This window comes from Falco punctatus (genome assembly GCF_963210335.1).
Source record: "Falco punctatus genome assembly, chromosome: 8".
Lineage (NCBI taxonomy): Eukaryota > Metazoa > Chordata > Aves > Falconiformes > Falconidae > Falco > Falco punctatus.
Window position 1 is genome coordinate 8,655,324 of NC_137588.1, and position 11,025 is coordinate 8,666,348.

The following is an 11,025-nucleotide window of genomic DNA, read 5'->3' on the forward strand; positions in this document are numbered from 1 at the left end:
ACATCCAGGTCAGGAAAAATTAAAATAACGCCTTCAGGGCAATAGTCTCTTTATTTGCAGCCTGGGTTTAAAGCCACTGGGATGCACCTGCTTTGCTCTGGAAAGAAACCCCTCCCTTTTTAGACAGGAAGGGAGATGGAGGAGGTGACATGCAGCTGGGGTGGGGGGATGTTGCCAGTCAGGGCTGGTGGCAGTGGTGCTGGTAGATCATGCTCCTCTCTGGAAGCAGAAAGTTGATGGAAGAAACCCTGTGCTTTACCTCTTGGATGAAGCCAGTGCTAGAGGGTTGAAGAGGCCCCTGTGCCCCCAGAATGGGCTCTGATGTTGCTCTGAGGGGGAGGGTGGTTGGTCTGAGCTGCTTCTGTGTCCCCCCTGTTTTGTCATTGCTTCTGTTGGAGACCTCATCCAGCCACTGCTGAGGTCAGAACTGCCCATCTTCAGAGTCAGCAGCACCCTGTCCTTGCCCTGCTCTCCCCAAGGTCAACTGTTGACCTCCCGTGTAGGGATGGGGCTGATGCCTTCTGTCGTTCCCGCTGCAGGAGCTCTTGGGCTAGGAAGAAACACAAGGTGAGAACTGTTCATTTCTCTTGCTAGTGGGGTAGGATGTGATGGCTGTCCCACCTCAGGGGAGCCACTGGTGGCCACTGGTACCATCCCACAGTAAACATGTTAGACCTCTACTGAACAGCTATTCTGGGGACACCATTGCACCTAGACTGGATGGTAATGCAAACCAAAATTGTGGCTTTGGGAGAGGGCCTCAAATCCATCTCTGATGTTGGAGCATCCTGGGGTGGATCCATCCATCTTTCTGCCCCAAGCGGTGTGGCACACTTCACAGAAACCATGGACTGTTCTGGCTGTGACCCAGGCAGCTGCCAGGTGTGGTGCAGGCTGGAATGGCTGGGATGAAGATCTCAGTGGCAAGTATGGGCAATGAAGGGGGTCAGCTTTGAGGGTGAAGGCATTTACAGCCTTAAAGCAGAGGTTTGGGGCCTGTGGTTCACCTGCCTGTGCTCTCACCTACAGCCATCACACTACTCACCTATGGCCATAAAGATATCATTTACTTGGTGGTTGGATTTTGCAGATGTCTCCATGAAGAGGAGGCCTTTGGTCCTTGCAAACTCTTCTCCCTCCTAGATGGAGACAAGCAAAGTTATTCCCCCAGCCTCCTCTGAGGCTGCTTAGTTTTTGTTACTGTGGCGTTTCATGGCAGGTCAATAATTGCACGGGGACTCTGGAGGTATTTGAAAGCCTTTTAAATTCTCATCTTTTCTAGGCCATATCCCAGTGCTTGCTGGCAAGGGGGTGATGAGGGGGTCTGGGAGCTCACCACAGGCGCTCACCTCGGTGGCAACTTCTCGCTCAGCAGCAAGGTCCATCTTGTTGCCCACCAAAGCAATGACTATTTCATCAGGAAGGAATTCCTTCTCCAGGTCCCTCAGCCACAGCTTTGCTCTGTTGAGTGTTTCCTGGAGACATGGAGACAAAACTATCCAGTGATCTGGTTTTGATTCAATCCCTTTGTCTTGAGCATAGCAAAGCTGGATGGGTGGCTCCAAACCAACAGGGGTGGAAGAAATGTGTTTAGGAGGCTTTGATTACTCTCTCATTGAAACAGGTCATTGGACCTCAAACTGATTCCTTTAGGGATAAATCAGCCTTGGATGGTATGTACCCTTTCTGAGTGGCAGCAGAAATCACCCCTGGGGTGGTGGCATGGTTCTGCATGGGCAGGGAAAGCCCCTGGCATGTCCCAGATGGGACATTCATCTTCTCAAATGGTTGCTTGCATACTGCGTTCTGCTCTACCAAGGACAAACACCATCACCTGGACACCTCTTCCCTACCAGTGCTGCTGCAGCACGGCACAGTTCTGGCAGGGACAGGATCAGCACCTCCTGCCTTACCTTGTTAGCGATGTCGTAAACAAGGAGAGCAGCATGGGCACCCCGGTAGTAGAGGTGGCAGACACTGTGGTACTTCTCCTGGCCTGCTGTGTCCCAGATCTCAAACTTGACAGTGGCTACCTCCAGATTGAGTGTCTGTGTGAAGAAGGAGCCTGCAAGCAAGATGCAGGGTGCACGTTTGCTTGCAAAAGCAGAGAGCTCAAATCCATGGCCATGAGGTCAAATGCATCCCAAGGGCCAGTAACAATGCTCTAATACAAAAATTGGGATGGGTTTCTCACAAGCGCTGACACCACTGATGAGGCGGTGTGCCGCAAGGCAGGGCAGCCTGTGGCAGTCTGGGAGCCCTCCCTGACAGCAGACTTGGGTGGATGCACACCAGTTTTGATGTCAGATAACTCTGAGCTTTGCAGAATAGCCCCCAGCTAGAGCCATCTCCACCTTGCTGGTGGCTCAGATCTGAGAGCTGTGAATAGGAATATCCACTGAAAACGGGCTCACACTGGAGGGGGTCCTCCATCACTTCTCCCAGGGAGCAGATGGCTGCTTGTGGACCAGCCAGAGCCATGGCAGAGGTACGAGGGAGCAGCCCCGCAGCACCTCGCTCTCCTCTACCAGCTAGCTCTTCAGGCTCCCTGTGGGACTACAGCCTCTGTGCTTGCTGTGCCACCTTAGGGCAAAATGCAGGTACAACGTGTAAAACAAACATCTATAATGTCTGGGTGCTGTAGGAAGCTGTGCTGATGCAAATGCATAGGGGAGGCAGCTTGACCGCAGCAGGTATGCTAGCCCGAGGGAGGTTATAGAGGGAGCAGGACTCTCGCAGCTCTCCAGATAGTTTCCATCAAAAGACAAGCAGGCATGTGGCCTGCCTTTGGATGTGGGCTGTTCAGCATGGCTTGTCAGGGCAGGATGCACAGCGGCAGATGCTTTCCCCTGTGCCAGTGGGGCAGAGCGTGGGGCTTGCAGCCTGGCCAGGGTGTGGGGAGATATGCACTCTCAGCTCTGCTGGCAGGCTGGGGGAATGAACCTACCCGCTGGGCAGTGCTGAGGGGTCCTCTGCAGCTGGCATCTGCCTCCTGGGCTGTCCTGCCTGCTTTGGAGGCCCAAACCTCCCTTTTCCAGCAGGACACTGAGGCTGGAGCAGCTCATGGCTCATGTGCAGGGGAGACTCTCCTGGGGGCGTCTGCATAGCTGCAAGGGCAGCACAGGACCAAGCATGCAAAGTGCACATGAACTGTACCATTTGGACTCCAGGTTTCACTCAGTTTGCTGATTATCTGCCTCCAAGAAGCAGAGCTAAGCCAAACCTGTGCAACTTGGTTGTGGCTTTGCTTACAGCCTGGCACTGAGGAAAATGGTCTGCAGAGACCTGAAGATGACAGCACAGAGGAAGGTCTGGCTCTGGGGCAAGTCCATATCATGTTCAAAAGTGTGTCTGTGCTGCTGCAAGATGTACCAACTGGTTCTCCCGCATCCCATCCCACTGCAAGTAAGAGCATCAGGCCTGGTCTCTTGTCCAGAGCCATCAAGCTATTGAAGCTACTCACTCACATCCCACGGTTGGCAGTGACTCTTTGAAGTCATTTTTCACGTATCGGTAGGCTAGGCTTGACTTTCCCACTGATGTGCTCCCCAGAAGAACCACCTTGTAGATGTAGGTGGGGCGAATCCCCTCCAGGAATGTGCCTGGCATTGCTTCCTGTGCCATGCCCTGCAAGGATACCAACTCTGTTAAACATACATCTGCAGTGATCCCAGGTCCATCAGCTGAGCCTCCTGCATCAGCTCCTGACTGGTGGCAGTAAGGCAGGTGGGGTTTAACCTCAAAATAGGCTAGAATAAAATCATTAATATCCTGAATCAAATTCAATACATCAAACCATCTGCCACTGTCTGTTATGACCAGAGGGTGGGGATCTTTAGGAAGAAACTTGATGCAAAAGGCCACCTTGGATGTAGACAAGGAGACTAGATTGGATGCATCTCCTTTAGAGAGGACATGCTGGAGAAAGTTAATGGCAGAGTGACATCACTTATGAGTGTGCCTTGCTCTCGAGCACGCGCCCTTTACCAAAGTCCTGGTGAAGAGCTTAGGCTGATGTTCCATTTTTATTGTGGGTCCCGGTTAGAAGTTATACTGGGGAGCTTAACTCACACCTGAGCTCACCTCCAGCCTGGAGATGATGCTGCTACCAGCTTGCTAAGGACACTGCCCGGGGATCGGGCTTTGAGGCAGCACCGCTTCAAGTCAGCATGTCGCCCACCAGGGTGAAAAAGCAGCGGTGAGAGGACCTGACTCAAGCATCCTTGGGGTCAGCAGCACATGTAGCAGACGGCATATGCTCCTGCACCACAGATTAAGAAAGCCCAGGCAGACCTAGCCCATGAAGTCTCATGCCCTCATGACCATTGCACCACCAAGTGTGACTGTGCATCACTCGGGGTGGAGCTACGCTGCGCAGTGACCAGGGATGGTGGGGGAGCATGGCCCAAAATAATGGTGGTTGCCTCAAACCTGACTAAGAAGAGAGATGCTGCAGAGCACTGGACATACCCTGGGAAGAGGATGGTCGGTGTGAGCCCTCCTGGGTGGCACGTGTCCCCTTCTCCCAGCCTTCAGCTCAAGGAAGTGACGCTGCCCTGCTGTCTGTGGGAACTGTCAGCGCAGGGTGGTGAATAACACCGCCTTGCAGCTAGCCAAAGCTTTGCCCTGGCTCCTCCTCACAGAGCTCCTCCTCCAAAAATACTCTGCTCATATGGAGAGGTATGTAGGAGAGAGGGAGGTTCATGCAGAGCTTGAAGATGAAGGGTCACAGAGTGTTGAACTGAGCAGGAGAGGGCATGAGATGATGCACTTGCATGCGTTTATCCCACATGCAGTGGCAAAGGGGAAATATGCCACCAGCAAGCCCATAACTGCTGCGTGCAGAGATGAGGTGTACCTCCTATAAAGATCTAATCTTCTAACACCCAAAGGCAGCAGAGGAGCCTTGTGAAGGATGCTGAAATGTTTGCGTCCTGCTGCTGGTCCCTGCCTGTGTGTCCTGATCCTCTCACCACTATTCCATGCGAGATGAAGAGCCTCCCGTGCTGGTGCGAACAGTGCCTGCCTGGGGTGCTTCCCTCCACGTGTTTTTGAAGAAAGCTCTAGTCAGCCAGAGAGCAGGGACCTGCAAGACTTATAATGAAGATCTGGTGCAATTACTCCAACTTCTACCTGGGGCTCACAGGAGTTTGGCATGCAGAACTTGCAGGTGAGCAAGAAGTACCTTTATAAGGGCATGTAAGAGCGGCACTTAGCAATGTCCTGGCCAGGAAAGTGTCTGCAGCTCCCTTGTTGTCTGACAAAAGCCTCTTGTCCTGCACACTGCTCATGCCACATGTCTCCTTTATTTTGCCTGTCTTCCCCCTGCAATCTGGCAAACTCCAGACCTTTAATTCTTCTCCCTTCCCTGAGCTGTTATCAAAGCAGGTTGTCATTAAGAGCATTCCTTGGTGCTGGCTGAACCCAGCTCTGTATCTTTAGATGCAGGTGGCTTTTCTGCTTAGTGAGATGGGCTTTCATCCCCTTAAAAACCAGAGTTAAGAATCTTCTCCCCTAGCTCACACAGCCCACCAACGAAAAGTGGGATTGCAGTTTGTGCAGAACAGCTAGTTAGGGGTGGGTTATGTGGGGTTTTTTAAGCAGGAAAAAGATAAACCCTGCGGTACAGCATAAGGGTGCTCCTTGTGGTATTAATTACATATATTTGCTTCTTTCTAGGCCTGGAAATAAGACTTCTATCCTTTCTGAGCAGTTACGTTAGCTACCGTAGGTGATAAACTATAAAACTCTGTAGGGAAGCAAGAAGCTGCAGGAAAAACACCCAAGATTGCCTATATTAAACTCAGTTTCTCATTATTTCACCCTGCTCCTCTCTGTTTAACATTAAAAGGCTGTATTGGTGCTGGAACAAAGCTCACCTGAGAATTACTGCAATGACAGAAATTTCCTTGCAAACTTTTCATGCTAGCAAGCACCTATTAGAGATGGGGAGTTTTTCCAAAGCTCATTTGAAACAATTTATGTGTTGAGGCAGAAAGTGAGTCTTTCTCTCAATCTGAGGAGAACAGCAAAGAAGCAAAACAAGTGGCTTATTTCTGATTCAATGGAAAATAGGATTTAGGGGAAACTGTTTTCTTTGTCCTTTTTTTGTTGAAAATGGAGTGTACAGAGTAAAACCCCATGCTCACTGGCTAAGGGACTGGCAAAAGTCCTGCAGACTTCTCACGTGGCTGGTAGTCACCCTTCTGTGGTTGTTCCCTGCCTTGGGGAAGAGCCTGTTGGCAAGACTCTGCTTAGGGTTACAGTCAGCTCCACAAATCCAGGATGCTGCGCCAGCAGGGTCACCAATCTCTGCTCTAGGTGCAGATAATGGTGCTGCTGCCTCGCAGCAAACAGCTTCCCTGTCCTTCCAGCTAGCACCTGTGCTGCCAATGAAGCAGAAGCTCCTTCTTCAAATGAAAACCCCGACTTCCCTGGGATGACTGAGCATATCCAGGAGGAACATTTAAAGCAACTTTCCTACTGATTTCTGTGAGTTAAGATCCAGCAAAGTGCACCTGAATGTCAGGAAGCTTCTCTCAGTCTGACTGGAATAAGTTTTATTTATCTCACTACAGACTCAAAACTCAGAAGTCACTGATACTTCTGTGCAAAATGGCTTTGGCAAATGTTCCTGCACAGGCTTTCAAAGGTTGAGGTGTTACCTGAACTGTGACTGCTTAGATGCTGGATTTTGGGACTTTTTAGTCTGATCCTGGTAAAGAATAACTTGGCAATTTAGGGTGCAGCCTGGGCAACAGCTGTGGTGTTACAAGTCCTGTCCTCGTGCCTGAAGGCCACACTGAAGGGGCAGGGAAAGCTGAACCTACTCAGATTCAGTATAAAGAGCCAGAGATTAGCCTAGACTAACGTCTCTTCAACTGTAAAAATCATGTTGGTGGATTTAGTCTCCAGACGCAGCTTAATATTCTGTGACCACTGTGTCTAGCAGTAGATATTCGGGGCAGGCTTGACTGATCTTACACTTACCTAGAACATGAGTACCAAAATGGCCATGACGCAGATCATTTCTCTCTTCCTAATGGAGGAAATCGTGTTCTCAGCCATACACCCCCATTCCCCTGTCTCGATGTCTCTTTTCCTTCCCGTGGGCAATGGGGTGGGTATGTGGAAGCAGTTCCAACCAGCGTTAACCAGCTTCCTCTATAGAGCCCATTGGTTTAGTGTAAATCAACTTAAAGGTAATCTGTTTGCTGGGTACAGCTGCAGCACCAGATCAGTGATACTGCACTTGAACTGCCTGCTCTCACTGTTTCCAAGAAGGAACCTGACAAATCTGTTTATGAGGGTGACTCAGTTGTTTATAATTAGCAGGAAAGTGGACTTTATCTAAGGGGCATCCTTTCAAACTCATGTTTTATGGGCATAAATACAGCAACATGAGGTGGCAAAGTAGATATTTGCACTGGAATGCAACAGCAAGGGCTTGGCTTTTGCCAGTCAACCAGTAGGTATCTCTGCAGTATTTTTAACCAGGAAAGGGGTAGGTGGGGATGGGGGTCTGGACCTGGTATATTTATTGTTGGGGCATAAGCTTTTTATTTCCAAAGAAAACAGTAAAAAAAGAAAAGAAATGCTACTGTGAAGTGTTATTTAAGACTATTTAACTTCCTGGCAAATTAATGATATTTAAGTCAAATGTTTAACTGATGTCTAAGCTTTTCTAAACCACAAGCTCTAAGAAAATCCTAAAACCATTAAAGACATTTGCTGAGTTTCTGCAGGGGTGCAGCAGTGAACAAGAACCACAGTTAATGAGTTCCTTCGGTGTGGGGTGAAACAGGACTGCAATGCTACCTATGTAAGTCTGCAGTATCTATCCTTGTAATTTTTGGACACAATGCTTTAGGTTTGTTCAGATTTAGGTGTCCCACCCCATTCTGTTCCCTGCCCCCCAACACCCCCACCCCACCCCAAGAGTGATCATGCACCTACCTCCCCAATTAACTTCTAGCATTCAGCTCAAAGCATTCCTCTGCTTTTGGGAGCCTCCTCCTACCCACTAAAGCTCTCGCACCGCTAGCATAGCAGCACGGCCATTTAGAAAATTCGCTTAAGCCAAGGTTACCAGGGGATACAAAAATCCCAACTGCAAAGACTTAATGTGTAAACACTGTCAGATTTACATAGTGCTGATTTCTCAATGCAATAAGCTCTCCTCAAAGCTAAGGGGAAGAGAATAAGGGTCATTAACTGTGCAGCCAGAGCGGGTTGGGGAAGTAACGCAGCAATAAACAGAGACTGTGCTGGGCTGCGGGTGAGACCAAGTGCTCTAAGACCTTCGCAGCAGCTCTTCGGCTGCTGGAGAGGGTGGGGTAAGGACAAAGGGCTTCCTAAGTCTTCCTAAAATCTCTTCTTTTGGGCAGGGAGCCACTGAGGACAGTGCTGCCCTCGCTGCTGGAATCCCCTTTGCAGCTGGGATGCAGGGCTGCTTCCCCGTGGGAGGAGGACAGTTCTGGGAACTTGTCTGGGAAAGGCACCTTGGAGATGGTGGGTCGGGGCTGGGCCTGCCCTGATGGAGTTCCCCGGCAGAGGATGCCTTTACCTTCTGAAGCCTTGCTCTCCTCCCAGTGCTCCAGTCCGTGGTGTCAGGGGTGGTGGGGCGATGGCCCCCTCCAGCTGCCCAACCCTCTCTGTGCCAGGGGTGGATAAAAGCGAAACCAGCCAGCCCAGCGGCTCCTGGGGAGTGGTGTCAAAGGGAAGAGACGACCGACCGACCGGAGATCAGTGAACCTTAGACCTGCTGGCAAGCCAGGCAAGCTGGGACCACAAGGCTGCTGTCACACTGAGCGGGGTTGCTGGCCATGCCCCCTATACTCCCTCCTTCCCGCCCCCCCGCCCCCGATTCGCATACTGGGGTTTGAAGGTGGGTGGGTGGATGGATAGATGGATGAATGAGTGGGTGGGTTTTTCCCGGTGCCTCAGGATCTCATGGGGAGTAAAAGCAGCCCACAGCCTACCACTGGGGTTTGAGACAGGGGAGGGCTGGTATTGGGCTGGCTGGAGCCACGGCGTGCCAGGGATCTGGCCTTCTCTGGGTTTTTATAGTACGGCAGTTTCTGCTGACGCACGTTAGACCTGGCTTTGGTCTGGTGCCAGGGTACAGGCTCGGATAACTTGGACCCAGGATTGCCGAGGCAATTTGTTTTCAGTAGCTGGCTGGTTTACCAGCTGGTAGGTGACAGCCTACCCGCTTCTTTTGCAAAGCACTTCAGCAGACGAGCTGGGGAAGTGCAAAGAGAGCAAAACCTGAGCTTTTAGGCTTTTACTGCCTTTAATTAAAGGAACGGCTTGTTACAATAGGCAGCTGGGGCTTGGTGCTTTGGAGAAGGTTGCTCTTGTTAAAGCTCTAATAGCTTGAGAATGAAATCACAGCAAGTTAATGCATTGGGATAACAGGTCTGGAGTAAGAAGAGGAAGATCTGAGAATTAAAAATCTAAATGAAGATAGTTTTTGTATTTCTGTCACTCATCTTGTCATAGGCAATGTTTTTCCTTCAAGTAACAGCTCCTAAAGTTTTCTGGAAGTGAAACAGACTTTACAAAATCTAGTCCTAATAGCTACAGGGAGCAGGGTGAAAAGCAGGAGCCCTACAAGCAAGCTTAAAAGAGCACATCCTAGTTTTGAAAAGAAGAGCATGTCTTGTGACTTCCAAGGCCTGACTGCTCCAGCTCAATTACTTCCCATTTCTATGATGAAATGTCATGTACAGATGCCTGAGAGTTGCACAGGCTTCATGCAGGAGTGGTTCCCGCACCAAGTGGTATCACTATGAAAGGTTTTGGTCTGCAAGCCAAATGAGTGTTTCCCTTTGCTCGGGAGTGTGTCCATGCATGGATTTGCACTGTCACAGCAAACCTGGCTTGAGTATACCCACGTACACCTCCAGCCTGAGAGCAGATCTTACCCTGCACACAGCTTTTTTTCCCAGAAGGAAAGTGTTTACCTTCCCAGGTCTATTCCCATCAGCTCTGCAGAAGCTAGAACGGGATTTGGGGATCTTTTGAAGACTATTCCTACCAACCCTATGAAAGCCCAAACCATGTGAGGCTGGTATTGCTTTTTCAGCACAGAAACAGTTTATGTGCTCCCATCCTCTCCCATAACTTTTTTCACATGGTTGTGCTGTAAAATGAGCTGACTTAAAACTTTATTTTTTTCTCCAGTGCTTCGGATAGATCAGTTCTTCAGCAGGAGTCTCAGCATGACCCTGTGAACAGTCACACAGGCACAGTAGAGAGATAGAAAGGTGTTTCAGGGTTTGGGAAGAGCTGGAGGCATGGATACCTTAGGCTAGGATTGCTGCAGCCACAGATTCCTTGCCCACGGTGAGGAGTGATGCTCAAAGGCAGTCTGTTCCCATTTACCTGCTGGCTTGGACCTACAAACTGCGGTAACATCATGCACCTAAATTAAGCCTCTAATTCTTAACAGAAAATTAAGCTCTCAGTCTCGGCTGGAAGGCTTTGAAGCCTTATGAAAGGGTTGCCTTGTAGCTGCTAAGGGAAACTTCATTTCTAATTTGTGCTGCTGCAGTAAGCACCAGTCTCATGCTCTGTTCTTTTCATACCAGTCTTATCTGCCCAAGCAGATGTTACGTCTTGAATGCCTTTGTTAAGGTCTTTTATAAAAGGAAGTGGTGTAAAGGAGTTGCCTGCACAAAGTGCTATGGCCTGGCTGGTATAGATGCCCCTGAGTCCTCTGGACCCCAGGGGAGCGTGCCCCTTGCATGGGCTGGGGCATCTGCCTCCTGGACGAGCCCTTCTCCGGCTCCCGGTGAGCCAGACCCCACTAGAGGGCACAGCTCATCTACAATTTCAAACAACGGCGATGCGGGCTCCTCGTTGTCGTTTCTGAACGGGACAACCAAGTAGACACAAATCGGGGAGGGTGACGAGAGAGATGGCCTGGGGTCTCCTTCTGGAATTACATCTGGACAGCCAGCTTTTCTCTGGGCGGCTCTGCTCTGCCAACAACTGGGATGTGAACCTCTGTGGTAAACA

At 50.2% G+C, this 11,025-nt stretch overlaps 1 protein-coding gene across 4 annotated transcripts; it reads right to left on the reverse strand.

Moving 5' to 3' along the window:
* Positions 1 to 32: 32 nt before the first annotated feature.
* RAB17 (RAB17, member RAS oncogene family) lies at positions 33 to 8,776 on the reverse strand. 4 transcript variants are annotated; one of them, XM_080399885.1, is made up of 6 exons: positions 8,567 to 8,776; positions 3,468 to 3,627; positions 1,914 to 2,065; positions 1,350 to 1,475; positions 1,046 to 1,139; positions 33 to 550 (listed from the first exon to the last, which is right to left on the reverse strand). In XM_080399885.1, exons 2-6 carry the CDS (start codon positions 3,622 to 3,624, stop codon positions 444 to 446), a joined length of 636 nt encoding a protein of 211 aa, XP_080256011.1. In that variant the 5' UTR covers positions 3,625 to 3,627; positions 8,567 to 8,776; the 3' UTR covers positions 33 to 443. The 4 variants fall into 4 exon arrangements, with proteins under 4 accessions (XP_080256011.1, XP_080256012.1, XP_080256010.1 ...); XM_080399886.1 differs by lacking the exon at positions 8,567 to 8,776 and adding an exon at positions 7,957 to 8,084; XM_080399884.1 differs by lacking the exon at positions 8,567 to 8,776 and adding an exon at positions 4,471 to 4,594.
* Positions 8,777 to 11,025: the final 2,249 nt, after the last annotated feature.